Here is a 14,847-nt window from a genome sequence, read left to right on the forward strand (position 1 = left end):
CCACTCAAGATGGGAATCAAAGGCAGATACAGGAAGTTCCAATAAGATGGGGGGAGGGGAGGGCTAGTTATGACAAAATACTATGGATATCAGCGAACTGCCGAACCGAGACAAAAAAAAATGTAGTTCTGCTTCTAGTTCTAAAATAATCTTATACACAAAAAGTTAAAGAATTTCTATGATTCTATCACGGGTAGATATTTGCTGCAGGAAAAAATAAAATAAAATTTAATCAACATTTAACGCTCAATCATTTAGATAGCATTTTTGATAGCGCGGCCTCTGGGAACGAGAAGTATAGTGGAAGAGGCGCATTCTGGTCTAGCTTGGGTATAAAACGTTTTGAAGGGGAGGAATTAAAGTTAAGGTTATTTTGATGTATTAATCTATCTTATTTTTATTTATTTTTTTACAATTCTGTGAAGTTTTGGGCGGTAGAAAATTTGAAAACGTAAGGTTTCCAACGTGGAATGAGGATTTGGCTTTTTGTATTGGGTTCCCTGTGCTACTATTAGTTTTGAGAACTTGGCGTGTCTCATATAATGCATAGCGTGCTTCAGGTGTTTGGTAAAACAATGCTCAAAAAGGGTCCATAACAGATCAACAAAAGGAGTTATCCTTAGTTATTACTCTATTCTCCTCTACAAAAGCCAAAAATTATGGATTCATGAAGAAAGATTGTGAAAATATCTTGAAAAATTAAGCTCAATTTTTAGTTCCTTCAACAACAAAGATGGCGGTGGTTGTTGAACCGTTACCTGCTTACAGCCAACTAGACGAAATAATAAAAGAAGTAGCCAGAGATTACTCAAAGATATACCTTGAACAGGATATTGCATTCACAAAGAACACTTTAGGAGGGAATTTTTTGAAACTACCACATGATGATATTTTTCCATACTTACAAGAACTTAGGGATCAAGGCAGGATAACTCCTCAAAAGACTGGCTTCCTGGAGTTCTACGCTAAAGATAAACCAAGCATCGTAGAGAGGATGGAGAGCTTAAAGAAGCAAAGTATGAAGGAGAAAGAAAACGAGATTGAGTTTATCGGGAGAGAAAATGATGTAAGTGCTGTTGTTGATAATTTGACAAATGGGACGACAATGATTATGACCCTTTATGGAGACGCTGGTGTCGGCAAAACTACCTTAGCAGATAAAGTTGTAGAATTCTTAACATCTCAAAACCAAGTGGCAATAAAAAAGAAAGTTGATTTGCGAAATATGGATAGCCAAAAGGAAGTATGTCTTGCCATTTTACATGCTCTGGATTCCAAAAAGGTTCTAAACCCTTGTATGGAATTTGTGTATGAGGCCATTGAAAATTTAGAGAAGAGTACCATCTTGATTCTTGATAATGCTGAAGAGGTGTTATCTCAGCTATCGTTGCAGGAAAGCAAGGCTTCTTTTACTCAGATTTTGAGGGGAATGGCTGAACACATTAACAAAAGCAGAAAATTAACAATATTACTAACATCACGCATCCCCTTACCAGATGAAATAAATGGATTTGTTAACTACAAGGTTAATTCATTGGATGAGGCTAAATCTGCTACGGTTTTGGAAAAGTCAAACCTCTCGCTTTCTCCCGAAGAGAAGAATGAAATCAGTAAGCTTTGCAAAAACAATCCACTGAAATTGAATCTAGTTGCAGGGCTGATGCAAGAAAGTCTCCTAAATATTGAACACTTGAAAAAAGTACTAAACGCCTTAGAAGAACCAGCTGAAAAAGAAAAAGCAACTGAAAAAGAGGAAGACATATATGCTAATGCTTACGATAACAATATTTTTAGTGAAGTCTTTGAAAATCCTTTCACGCCAGAGCTCAAGAAGGCAACCATTAAGCTGTCACTATTTCAAGGGCCGTTTACCATTGAAGATGCAGTAAAGATGATTAAACAATCTAAAGATGAAACGAAGTTTTATCTTGATATACTAACGGTGCGAAAATTTCTAACGAATATTGATCAAACAACATACGAAATGCACCCATCAATCAATGAGTTCATGATAAGTCAATCCCAGAAAGAAAACTATGAGGACATAATTACCGATGCTAAAGAGACATTCTTCAAGAATTACCTGGAAAAATCAAAGCAAATTGCTCAGCTTCTTGACGAGGATTATGTAAGAGCATATTCCCTCATTGAAAAAGAGAGGTTAAACTTAAAACTTGCAATTGAGATATCATTTGAAAGAGGGTTCTTGTACTTTTCAAGTGATTACAGTGAATCTACCATTCTAGCAGACCTGTTTCTGATTTTGATTCCTGGTCTAGAGAGAGAAAAGCTGTTCAGAGAATGGAGCGCAATTGCAGAGAAGAAGGGTATGTTTGAGAAACTTTTAGAAGTACAGTATGTTAAGATTTCGGCTCTTTCTTGGTGTTGCGGGGAACCTAAGCCAGGAAGGCAATAAAGCAAGCAGAGAACAATGTGTTTTGGGCTAAAAAATACCCTGTACAATAAAGCAGTACACCAAGAAAGACCCTAGATTTAATACATTCATTTTATGTATGCTTGTATGTACTACTCAATTTCAGACTGTTCATTTTTAATTTGGGAGGGAGTGAAAGGGGTTTGTTGACCAGAACATAACTGCAACTCGCACAATAAATCTGAAATCTGACTCCTCACCTCCATTGTTGCATAAAAATACCCCCTCCATTGTTCCTCTTAGGCCTGTACACCGATCGTGGGGTATAGGTCATCAACAACATCTGGACACCACAGAGCCCTGTCCTTCACCTTGTCCTCTAGCTGTTTCCAGGTATGCCCTGGCAATATGCCCCCTCCATTCACAAAATTCTTTTTATTATAATTATAAAATTTTTTATTGAGCCCTCGTTTGTTTGATTCCTGGCACTCTTAAGCCTGTCTTTTAATGACCCAAAAAATGTCCACTGCCCCTTAAGAAATGAAGTCTATTAATTAATTAATTCATCATCTTGTTGTTTTCATCATCTGTTTATTAGGTGAGTGGATTTGTTATACCATTCTAGTATGCATGCATATACAAGTTCTACTTGAGAAGACAGCTGGGAAGTCCGAAGCAAGGAAACTTTTGGGAAAAGCCAAAGAAGCTCTCAATAAACTAAGTGACAAAACCCTTGATGCATATCAACTAGCCAAGAGCAGCTATCTCTATGCCAAAGGAGAAATGCTATATTCTGACTGTGCAAGTAAGGGCAGAGAGGTTTGCGGAAAGGCTGAGTGGAGAGAAGTTTTGGATTTTTACCAACAAAGCTTAAAAATCAGAGAAGAGTTGCTCAAGGATCACACCGACACTGCTCGCACCCTTAATGCTATTGGAAACTGCTTTATGTACTTGGAGGAGCTCGAGAAAGCATGTGAATACTACACTAGAGCTCTTGAAATGAGACAGCGGCTGAGTGGGCAACAGCATGTGGATATGCCAGTGTATATTAATCAAATCGCCGCTACTCATGAACAAATGGGAAGCAAGCTGAAGAAGCAAGCTGAAGATGCTAATCTCTACTACAGGAAAGGACTGACGGAAAAGTATATTCAGGAGTTTAACGAAGCTCTAAAAAAGTACCAAGAGGCTTTGGATTTGGAGAAAAAGCTTCATATTTCAGGTTAGAAGAGATAACTAGCTAAAAACTAGTATGAGCTAAGTCACTGACGTTTTGGACGCTAGTCCTTCGTTGTAGTAAAAGAGTTAAAAAAAAAAAGAGGCTCTTTTACTCCAACGAAGAACTACTGTAATGTCTGAAATGTCAGTTTTTTCATCTTTTTACGGTGTATAATTTACCTTTTTATTATTATATTTTCATTAATTACTGTTTATATTTCAGGTTACATCAATACAGCCATCTTCTACCGGAACATGAGCAACACCTACTCCTATCTAGAAGATTATGAATCATCACTGAGGACTGCCAAGAAAGCATTGTTTGTCAGGAAAAAGTTACTGGGTATTGATTCTGACACTATAAGGAGTTACTACCAGGTGGGGCTTGCTTATGAACAACTTGAAGACATTGACAAAGCTCTCAAGTATTTCTACAAGGCCTATATGATGGAAAAAGCATTACCTGAAGGGGAAACAAGCCCAGTTAGGGACAGAGTGATCAAGAAGATTGAAAACAATGGTGGCAGTACTGAAGAAGCAGAGTTGGAAGATAAAAGACATGAAGAGGCTTTGCAGAAGGGCTCTTTGGATGATGACGTTTTGGTAAGTAATTAAATTTAAATAAGTAAGAGCAAATAAGTTAGTGCAAAATTGTTTTCCAATTTTTTTTTTGAATTTTTTTCAAATAAGGCATGTCTCATAGTATAACTGAATTTATTTCTCAGAATTTGTTTTTTGTTTTTCACTTTAACCCTTTGACTACTAAGGTCCAACCTCATTATTCTGCCTGTGTTCCTAAAGCTATTCAGAAAGTTGACCAAGAATTGTGCCCACAATCATTTATGTGAAGTTTCTGGATTTTGAGTGAATAATACCTTAAGTATGACAACTGAACAATAGGTTACAGTAGGGTATTTTCTTGGGTGGACACAGGCTGATGAAGCACAATGATAATTTTTGGCCTGTTTTGGCCAACTCAGGAAAATCAGCAGATTTTGTAATGGCCTGATTTGGCCTTTTTAGTAGTCAAAGGGTTAAACCATTTCTATTTAGCTTGTGAACATTACTAACTTTGGAGATTCAAAGGTGCTATAGTGGTAGTGGTAGGGAGTTCACTCACATCTAGGGTCATTGGGTTTGATTCCTGAACTTGAGTCATCCCATGTGACTAGAGGGTAAAGGCCTCTCCCTTGATTCTTAAATTTTTTTGTTCTCCGATTTCTCCTTGTTTTCTTCCTTCTGCAACATGCAACTACAGCCTGTAGCTAACTTCCATGCCCAAGCTTATATCATTATAGAGACCTTTGTATCAGGGTTAGATCAAACTGTGGTTTTAATTTTTTTCTAATATACTGTACATTGATTACTAAATGGCAAAGTTTATCTAACTGAAATTTTTTTAAGACTTCAGAAGATGAAGAGGAGGAGGAGGAGGAGGAGGAGGAGGAGAAGGAGGAAGGATCATCAAAGGAGGAATGGCAGGAAGAAAAATCATTATCATCAGTGGATGATACAGCAGCTCATCTGGATTATGTAACAGGTGCAGTTGTAAATGAATGGGACTTATTCTTGTTCAATCTACATACTGTACAGTACATCCTGGAGGAACAGGTTGGAAAAAAGCTTAGCTTTAACTGTTATATCCTCAGTAAATATAGTGTTATATCACCATCATCATCATCATTATAATTATGATACTAAGAACCTTACTATGCATCCTCATTTATGACTGGAAAGTAATTAGGCATTAGAACTAAATGAATGACCAAACTGGTTTTCTCCAGGGACCCCTGTCCAGACAACAGATCAAGGACTTTCAGGGACCACTGTCCAGACAACAGATCAAGGACCTTCAGGGACCACAGTCCAGACAACAGATCAGGTACCTTCATGGACCACTGGCCAGACAACAGATCAGAAATCTTCAGAGACCACTCAAGAAGAAAGAGAGACAATTGATGTTGCAGACATTGAAATAGAAGAAAGAGTGGTTTCTGACAGGTACATGTATGGTTTTTTTAAACATGACGAATAACAATCTATTAGAGTGATACCTTTACTCAGTGGACACCAGGCAAGGACCTGAGGGTGTCTGCTTATAGAGGTACCACTGTATTTATCGTAAAGCAAACCTCTATTCAGCTGACACCTTTTATTAGACACCTAGCTAGTTGCATCATGGTCCCAAACTTTTTTTCCTATATTTTTTATAACGTACCTCTTGAGGCCAACACCTATTTTTCAGAGGACACCAGGCAAAGTCCAGATTGAAGTTGTCCACTTAATAATATGTCAGATCATGAGTAGACTTGTTTATTGGTTCTCAGGCAAGTCATTGGAGCAAAAGGCTGTCAGTGGGATATCAAGGAAACTGGAGTTCGTATCTTGTTCATGCCTGGAACAGTACCATCAGATACCAGTATTCCCTGCCATGTGTGCAAAGAACCAGAAAATCATCTCCCATTAGAACCAACAGAATCTCTCGTCAGTATGGTAGTGGCATTAGATGCAGACAACCCTGTCTTTGATAAGGAAATTGGTCTTCTTATTCCACACAGTGGATCCATGAAGACTAAAGGATACGAGGTGGCAGTTAGAGAATATAAGGAAAATTTAGGGATCTGGGAGGAAGTGGATGACTTTATCAACATCCAACACGAATCAGGTAGATATGTTTAATGATAGGACCTTTTAGCTTGGGTGGGTGTTATATTTTCCCATTTCAGTCCACACGTCATTACCCAGAGTATTTCTTTGTTTAACTATTGCATATGAGATGACATATGATAACGAATATGGATGCAACTCAAACAAAGAGTCTTATTGTCAAGAGAATGACACGTGGTCTGAAGTGGGAAATTATATAATTATGCATTGGGTGATCAGGACACGACTAACTCACAGAAATTGAATTGGAATTTAGCATGTTAGGTTTTGAGGAGGGAGGAAAACTGGAGAACCCAGAGAAGAACATTCTAATCAAGAGAGAAACCTCAACAAACTCAGTTCTTTTGTGATGCCAAGTCCAGAAATCGAGACCCCAGAGGTGTTATTGTAGGGAGGCAAATACCCTACCACTTCGCTACCTCTGATTCTACTCTATTCCCATGAATTCAACAGCCTATCCCTGTCTGGAGGCATAAGACTAATGTACTAAAAAACACTCATGATTGTAAGCTGCACGGCTGCTAAAAGTAACTTAATATGCAGCCTGTAAAGCCCTCCACTGGTCATAAATGTAAAGCGCATTGAGACGTTGCATAGATGCGCTATATAAGAACCTCCCATTATTATTACAACAAAGCTTTTCCTTTTATTGTTTCAGATGTGCAAAACTTAGCAAACGAATTCACTAAACAACTGGGAAGTATAAATCTACCCGCAGTACTGCTGACCAGAAAGAACTGCAGTACTGTTTGTGTCACAAGTCGTTTGGTTAAAGACGTCCTCATTGCTAGACCAGCTGGCAGTACCCTGGTGTCATCGGTGTTCCCTGAGGTTCAACTGGTGTTGGAGAAGAACACTGTGAAAAAGAATACGTCAATAGATATGAAAGTAAGGCTAGCTGGCTTCACAAACCCTTGAGAGAATTTGATAGCCATCAGTAGAACTCCTTAATCATCCTGCATGGGCCAAAAGGGGTCCTTTCTCAGTTACCTGTGTCACTGGATGAGTTATTTCTACCAGTATTTCCTGGTATTGACCAATCACCTGGAAAATCGATTACCTTCCTGGATACAGGTCGTGGGCTTAATTACCCAGTCACACCAACTCAGGGCCGGCTTCAAACCATGTAGAAGGTCTAATATTTTGTGTATCATCTGCGTTTTTTTACATTTATTCACCCAAGCTTTCGAGCCTTTAATCCATCTTCAGGTATATAAAGGGTGACAATATTTTAGTTACATAAACAATGTGTACAAGATAACCATAAGCTTGTGCTATTGGCTTTGTATACTTTTATCAGAGAAAGGTTACTGTGACCTTCAAGGCTTATCGGCTAACTGAGGACACGTGTATAAGTTGGAGGCTTCTTCTGACCTCACTACCATCCTATATTTATATAATCTGCTTTGTCACTATCTTACCCCCCCTCCCCCTCCCCCTCCCCTTATGATAGGCAACATTTTTATAAAGATAGCCAGTTCCAAAGCTAGATCAGTAACCTCCCTGCCAATACAAGGCTCACTTTCCTGGTTGACAGAGGATAGGTAACCTTCTTGACTTCTTGACTCAGTCTCGCTTCTTTACACAGCTTTTTTTCCCTTGTTCTTTTCGAGGTCCATCCACTTCCAGATTTCACCGTTTTTAACTCACCCAGTCTTAGCTGTGGTCCAGTTCTTTACCTTCAAACTAGCCAGACTGAAACCATCGATATCCTTAAACCAATACGAATAACTCTTCCTCATCCCCTTACGTGGTATGGCAAGCACATTGAAGAGGATTCGAGGCGCGGTAAGGTGCGGATTCTCTACAATAGACATTCCGGAAATAGCGACATAGAATGGAAGGACATTACAGATAATCCAGCCACAAATCTGTCTGTAGATGGACAGAAAATCTCTCTCCAGGTGCGACATTTTTCCATGTAAGTTATATTTTGGTGTTCTTGATTTAAGACCCATACATTTCAAATCCTTTACATTTAATTTATCAAACCTTGAAACTAGCTCTGGGCTGATTAAAGTCAGGGCACGGCTAACTCACAGATCGAACCCTAAAATAACCTCTGAACTGATTAAAGTCAGGGCACAGTTAACTCACAGATCAAACCCTGAAACAACCTCTGGGCTAATGTAAGTCAGAACACAGTTAACTCACAGATCAAACCTCGGGACTGATTGAAGACAGGACATGGCTAACTCACAAATTGAATGGAAATTGAGTGTGTTTGCGGAGGGAGGGAAATTGGAGAACCCAGAAAGACCCTCAAATCAAGGGAGAGACCTAAAGAATTCTACTCACACATGATGTCAATTCTGGGAATCGCAACCGCTACTCCACATTTGACTCCAAAGACATACAGTATTGTCTTTTTAAATATTTACGAACTTCACAAAAAATCAAATGAAAAGCTGTAGTTTATTTATACAACATAAATGAGATTCCAAGTCATCATAATTGAAAGCATCCCCTGGAAGTGTTTTAAGCGCAAAAACGACATCGGCTCCCCTTTTCACTACCCAAATTATGCGTCGTCAATCGGTCAAGACCACCTAGCCCTGTTTTCATCTCCTTTCGTGATTACCTAAATCTCTGCCCCTAACCCCTCCGCATAAGAAACTATCAGTTGACTCTTTTCTCCCCTCTTTTTATCATCCACAGGTTCTGGCCCATCTGGATTTCAGACATCAAACAAGATTTCCAGAAACTCCTAATCAAAGCCAAAGAACAGTTTGCCAGCATTTGTCGTTTTTCGCCTTTCAGCGCTCAATTTTGCGTGAAGTGTAGGCCTCGTAACCATAAGGGCCAAGCTGTCCTCGCATACACTGCAGTGCCAACCCATCTAGTGAAGCAGCATAGGAGGAATCGCAATGACGATTCCGAAGAGGACTTGTACGATGGAGAGGAAATTCAGGTTGATTTGACCGGTCCAATACAAAGATACCCGACGAAGGACTCGGACGACTCGCCGTTTTACATCAAGTAAGGACAACCACGTCTCTGGAATGTTTTTTTCAGGCTATTTGATTGGCTGATTATCGAGAGTTTCAATGGTTCTGCGGAACACATAAAAGTTATGCTGCCACATAAGTCGTCCTCTCATCTTAATTAAATAGCGTTTGCCTTTTTGATGATTGATGATGATTTATGAATTTATATACCCCCCTCCAGTAGAATAAAACTTTTCCTGCCCCCCCTATATAGAGCAGCTAAACTTTTTTTGCCCCATCCTACCCAATCACCATCCCCCCTCCCTCCCCATAAATAATGAACAGTCCCTAATCATTACTTTTTCAGACATGTTTTTTCTTCATATCAGGAATTTCTGTTCATGTATCTTATAACACACTCAACAAAATTACTCGATTCTGATTGGTCAAGAGGAGTACAATTAAATCCAAAACTGTACTCTGTAGAGTCCCAATTAAGTTGCTCAGTTTTGTGGAGTGTATTGTAAACAAAAAATCGCACAATCTTCTCGTACCATTCTGAATTTATAGATACTCGTGATGTTGCTCACAACGTAACAGCCCTATAATGCATAGTTTTCAAAAACCTGCAGAGAAAAGTTTATTGTCATGGTATAACCTTGTGTAGTTGAAAAGATCTGTCCAAATTGTGGTTTTTTGTTACGCAGCGGGTAGGGATGCGTGGATTTAACAATATATATTTCCGCAAATTGACTCTTCTTCTGTTGAACTCTCTTGGAATTTTAGGAAAAGCCCTCAAAGCAACCAACAAGCAACTCTACCCACATATATGATGCCGATTCCGGGATTCGTACCCGGGTCGCATTGGGGAGTGACGAGCACTATCTATGCAAAAGAATTAATTATCGTTCTTATGATGTTGTTCAGGTTTAGCTCACAGAAAGAGAAACAAAAGTCGATGGATGTGGAAATAGAAGATGAAGATGGGATGTTTAGGTGTCGTTTCTTGAGAGTCTTGGTCGATCACCAATGTATTTGTGAAATCCCTTTCGATGTACCACCTGTAAAACAGGTAAGTTCTTATGTTTGTGCAATTCATCATCCAACATGGTGGCTATGTTTTTTTTATACCATGTCTTTTGTTGCATCAACCAACGTGGTGGTCATGTCTTTTGTTATATCATCTAACATGGTGGTCATGTCTTTTGTTATATCATCTAACATGGTGGTCATGTCTTTTGTTATATCATCCAACATGGTGGTCATGTCTTTTGTTATATCATCCAACATGGTGACCATGTCTTTTGTTATATCATCCAACATGGTGGTCATGTCTTTTGTTATATCATCCAACATGGTGACCATGTCTTTTGTTATATCATCCAACATGGTGGTCATGTCTTTTGTCATATCATCCAACATGGTGACCATGTCTTTTGTTATATCATCTAACATGGTGGTAATGTCTTTTGTTATATCATCTAACATGGTGGTAATGTCTTTTGTTATATCATCCAACTTGGTGGCTATGTCTTTTGTTATATCATCTAACATGGTGGTCATGTCTTTTGTTATATCATCTAACATGGTGGTAATGTCTTTTGTTATATCATCCAACTTGGTGGCTATGTCTTTTGTTATATCATCCAACATGGTGGCTATGTCTTTTGTTATATCATCTAACATGGTGGTCATGTCTTTTGTTATATCATCTAACATGGTGGTCATGTCTTTTGTTATATCATTCAACATGGTGGTAATGTCTTTTGTTATATCATCTAACATGGTGTCCATGTCTTTTGTTATATCATCCAACATGGTGGCTATGTCTTTTGTTATATCATTCAACATGGTGTGCATGTCTTTTGTTATATCATCTAACATGGTGTCCATGTCTTTTGTTATATCATCCAACATGGTGGCTATGTCTTTTGTTATATCATTCAACATGGGGGGCATGTCTTTTGTTATGTCATCCAACATGGTGGCCACATCTTTTGTTATATCATCCAACATGGTGGCCACGTCTTTTGTTATATCATCCAACATGGTGGTCATGTCTTTTGTTATATCACCCAACATGGTGGCCATGGCCATCGTCTTTTTTGTAATAGCGGCTTAAGGAGCATTGCTCTGGACCAATGGGAAAATGTGAATGAGGATTCTTTCCTCATATCTGGCATTTGATTTTAAGGATATCAAAGAGCTAAAGCCACTAGAGTTCTATGGCGTCCCACTGGAAGATCCTGATAACAAATGGTGCCTACTCGAAACACCCAAAGATGTCCTTCAAAGTATGTTCGGTATTAAAAAACTTGGAGACATTGCCAAGAATGCGTATGATATTAAGAGCAGTGACGAAGAAAGTATGGAGTTTTTCTTTCAGAGTGTTTCACATGATACTAATTTACAGCAATCTGCCTTTGATGCTGTGATCTCAAATCAATCTCGAGGTATAGACCATATCAAACAAGTACTTGAAGCAGGTAGGTCATGTGTCGAGACGTTATTGCCAGCATTATTACTGCAAGCTATGATCGATGTTAATTTTTCTCCCATGATTTTCCTTCCTTCCTTCCTTCCTTCCTACCTACCTTTCTCCTACCTTCCTTCCTACCTACCTACCTACCTACCTACCTACCTACCTACCTACCTACCTACCTACCTACCTACCTACCTACCTACCTTCCTTCCTTCCTTCCTTCCTTCCTTCCGTTATTTCTTACTTCCTTTTTTGTTTCATTCCCTCCTTTATTTCAACCTTCTTTTATTTGCTTGTTCCTCTTCCCTTCCTTCCTTCCTTCCTTCATTCCTTCGATTAGTCCTTCCTTTGTTCCTTCATTCGTTCCAGCCCTTCCTTTTTTCTTCTATTGTTTCTTCCTTCATTCATTCCTTTGTTCAAATGTGCCTTTGTTCCTTCATTCACCCCTTGCGTCGTTCCTTTCCTATTTCCTTTCCTTTTTTTTTTTTTTTTCTTTTTTCTTTGGGTAACATGGGTGGCGTACGCGGCTAACACGTCGCCTTTGACTGCTGTGGATCAAAAGGTTCGGGTGCCGGGTTCGAGCCCTGTGGGCGCCACATGTGAATTGAGTTTGTTAAAAACAACGTGAGTCGAGAGTTGTGTGTATAGAATACTGAATGTAGTGGTAGTGTGTGCGAGTGAAAAGTGTCCCCAATTAGTGCGAAAGCGCTAGAACAACTAGACACTTTAATAAAGAGATTATTATTTATTTGTTTATTTATTTGTTTGTTTGTTTCAAAGTTATATTGGACTCTTTTCTCTATCTCACCAGGGAAAAAAGTAGTCGAAGAATCCTTTGATGTTGAAACTGCAAGATCTCTATCAAAGTACATTAAGCAAGACTATACCAAATTAGCTCAAAAAGTCGACCTATCCGACAAGTGTAATTTCATAAAGAAAATGAAAGGAACTTCAAGTGATCTATGCTTTATTTTCCTTAAAACCTGGATATCGCATAAAAAGCCGACTTTACATTTATTAATGCAGAAACTCAGAGAGATTCGCTGTGAAGAAGGGATGAAAGCATTGATGAAACAATTTGAGGACCGTCTAGAGAAAATAATTAGACCCGAAGCATCTGCATCAGAAAGGTTAGATTCTCGCAAGAATAGGAGGCACAATAACTTTGAACTTTGGCCTGTAGCTTTTCATTTGAATACCAGGTTACATAGTGGCTTGTACCTCTTTTAAAACGAACAGAACCAGGACATTTCCAAGTGTTTACTGTTTGGAAAGCTTTTTATGTTTCTGCAGGAGTTTTCTACAACTCAGAAAACACCGGGAGCGGAACACATTCTCGTCTTTTGGCTTCTATCACCAAATAGACCCATTTCAGACCACGTGCCATTCCCTAGAGTATCATTTCTTTGTTTAACGGTTGCATATGACAAGACACATGAAAAAAGTTACAACTCAAACGAGCTGTATCTATTTTCAAGAGAATGACACGTGATCTTAAAACATTACACCCAAGATAGAGATCTATTTACAGTCTGCATTAGTAATATTTTGATTAGAATAAGATGTCTGGAAGTTGTGAAGGTAGCAGAAGCATGGAAAACGCTCTAAGACGTGTTAATCGTTAGTTTACGTTAACTTTTTTGCCAGCAGTGTAATAGATACTTAATAGGACATTTGCATTAGGGTGTCATTAATTACAACTTTTAGAATCCTTTGCACTCTTTGTTTTGTTTAGTTAAGTAGCACCAATTGTCTAACTATTCTCACGAGGCAATACAAATTGCAATAAGGAAATTCTCAAAGCATTTTGGTAGTTGTAGTAAAATGACATCATGCAAACGTCCTATTCCCAAGTACTGCAGTGTGTCCTCTTTGTTAACTTCTCTTTTGTTCTTTTATTTACGATAGTGAGAACACAGTGGTTACAGTGGAAGGTCATTACCAAGAAGCATCAACAACTGAACCGTTAGCAGGTCAACACATTGATACTAGGAAAACTATTGATAGTCCAGCTACTGAGACTTCTAGTGATCTGGTTCAGGGTTTTCATGCAGGCAGTGTTATCACTGATATTGATACCTCGGTAGGTTATTCTATCGATGAATCTCACATGCATTGGAGTCCTGTGGCCGATGTTGCCACTGATGTTTCCCTGAATGACTCTAGCATTAGTGCTAGTACTACGAGTGATGCTGATGAAACTCTACCTGGAGAGGATGCTGCTAGTAATGAAGATAGTCCTGATAGTGCAAGTGACATAATAGATGAGAATACGAGCAGCAGTATATCATTATTCTACCCAGGCATGTGTCTTGTTGCCTTATCACTAGGCTATATTTTTTTCCGCTATATAAGAAGATAGCTTTGCCTGTTTAATAGAGTGAAGACAATTAACCCGTGAAATAAATAATGCTATAAGTCAAGGTGTAAGATGATAGTCAAATAGACACAAAAGAAAACAAGGGAATTAGGGTCTACTAATGTGTATTAGACTAATAATAAATGTATTTAATGGGTTTAATGACTTCACTCTCAGCAAAGCAAATGGTGTAAATAATAGGGAGATAATTGTGGAGTTGCGATTCTAGACCATTCTCAACTAGTTTCTACCAAAAGTTTCAGGATTGTACAGATTTAGGTAAGATAGTACACACTGCCAGAAGCACTTGTTTTTATGCTAAAGAGCCATCCAAATTCCCTGTGCTCCACCCCCCCCCCCCCCCCCCCCCGCCCATCAAGTCTTGAAAGTGGACCATGGGACATTGGTTAGAAAGTGCAAAAGTTGTTAGTCCCTTCACTGTACATCAGTTATTAGAAAAATAGATAGATATAGGCGGTATATTACTATTGGTGGGGGATGACCATTAAATATCCAGTCATCATTCTTCAATAAGTTTTATAAAATAATTGGGATACTACGCGCGCTATGATTGGTCGAAAACCATGTTTGATGAGAGTATCGAAACACGCTATCGTCATTTTTAATCTATCGCGCTCGCTCATTGGTCAGTTTGAATAAGACGGCACGTAGGGAGAATTTACTTAGACTTTGCTTTTTTTCGATCTTTTCGCGAGTTTGTTATTTTATAAAACAATTCAAAAACAGTTTTCCGTGTTTGATACTCTGATCAAAACACTTGGGATGTTTGGAGAACACTCGAGAAGCTGGAAACCACTCC

The 14,847-nt window shown here is 38.7% G+C and overlaps 1 protein-coding gene across 1 annotated transcript; it reads left to right on the forward strand.

Annotated features, from left to right (window-relative positions):
- Positions 1–538: 538 nt before the first annotated feature.
- On the forward strand, positions 539–14,380 carry LOC116304626 (uncharacterized). Its single transcript, XM_031714389.2, has 13 exons — positions 539–2,327; positions 2,973–3,596; positions 3,816–4,195; positions 4,997–5,132; positions 5,377–5,593; positions 5,920–6,257; positions 6,918–7,147; positions 7,873–8,180; positions 8,918–9,238; positions 10,114–10,258; positions 11,381–11,672; positions 12,480–12,798; positions 13,577–14,380. Exons 1-13 carry the CDS (start codon positions 734–736, stop codon positions 14,028–14,030), a joined length of 5,358 nt encoding a protein of 1,785 aa, XP_031570249.1. The 5' UTR covers positions 539–733; the 3' UTR covers positions 14,031–14,380.
- The last annotated feature ends 467 nt before the right edge of the window (positions 14,381–14,847 follow it).

Source organism: Actinia tenebrosa, unplaced genomic scaffold, assembly GCF_029948245.1.
Source record: "Actinia tenebrosa isolate PJP-AT-01 unplaced genomic scaffold, QUT_ActTen_1.0 PGA_scaffold0__85_contigs__length_37466705, whole genome shotgun sequence".
Taxonomy (NCBI): Eukaryota; Metazoa; Cnidaria; class Anthozoa; order Actiniaria; family Actiniidae; genus Actinia; species Actinia tenebrosa.

Coding starts and splice junctions, on each gene's coding strand:
- LOC116304626 (XM_031714389.2), top strand. CDS start 734: ATGGCGGTGGTTGTTGAACCGTTACCTGCTTACAGCCAACTAGACGAA. Junction 4,196..4,996: donor CTTTGGATGATGACGTTTTG/GTAAGTAATTAA, acceptor AATTTTTTTAAG/ACTTCAGAAGATGAAGAGGA. Junction 5,594..5,919: donor GAAAGAGTGGTTTCTGACAG/GTACATGTATGG, acceptor ATTGGTTCTCAG/GCAAGTCATTGGAGCAAAAG.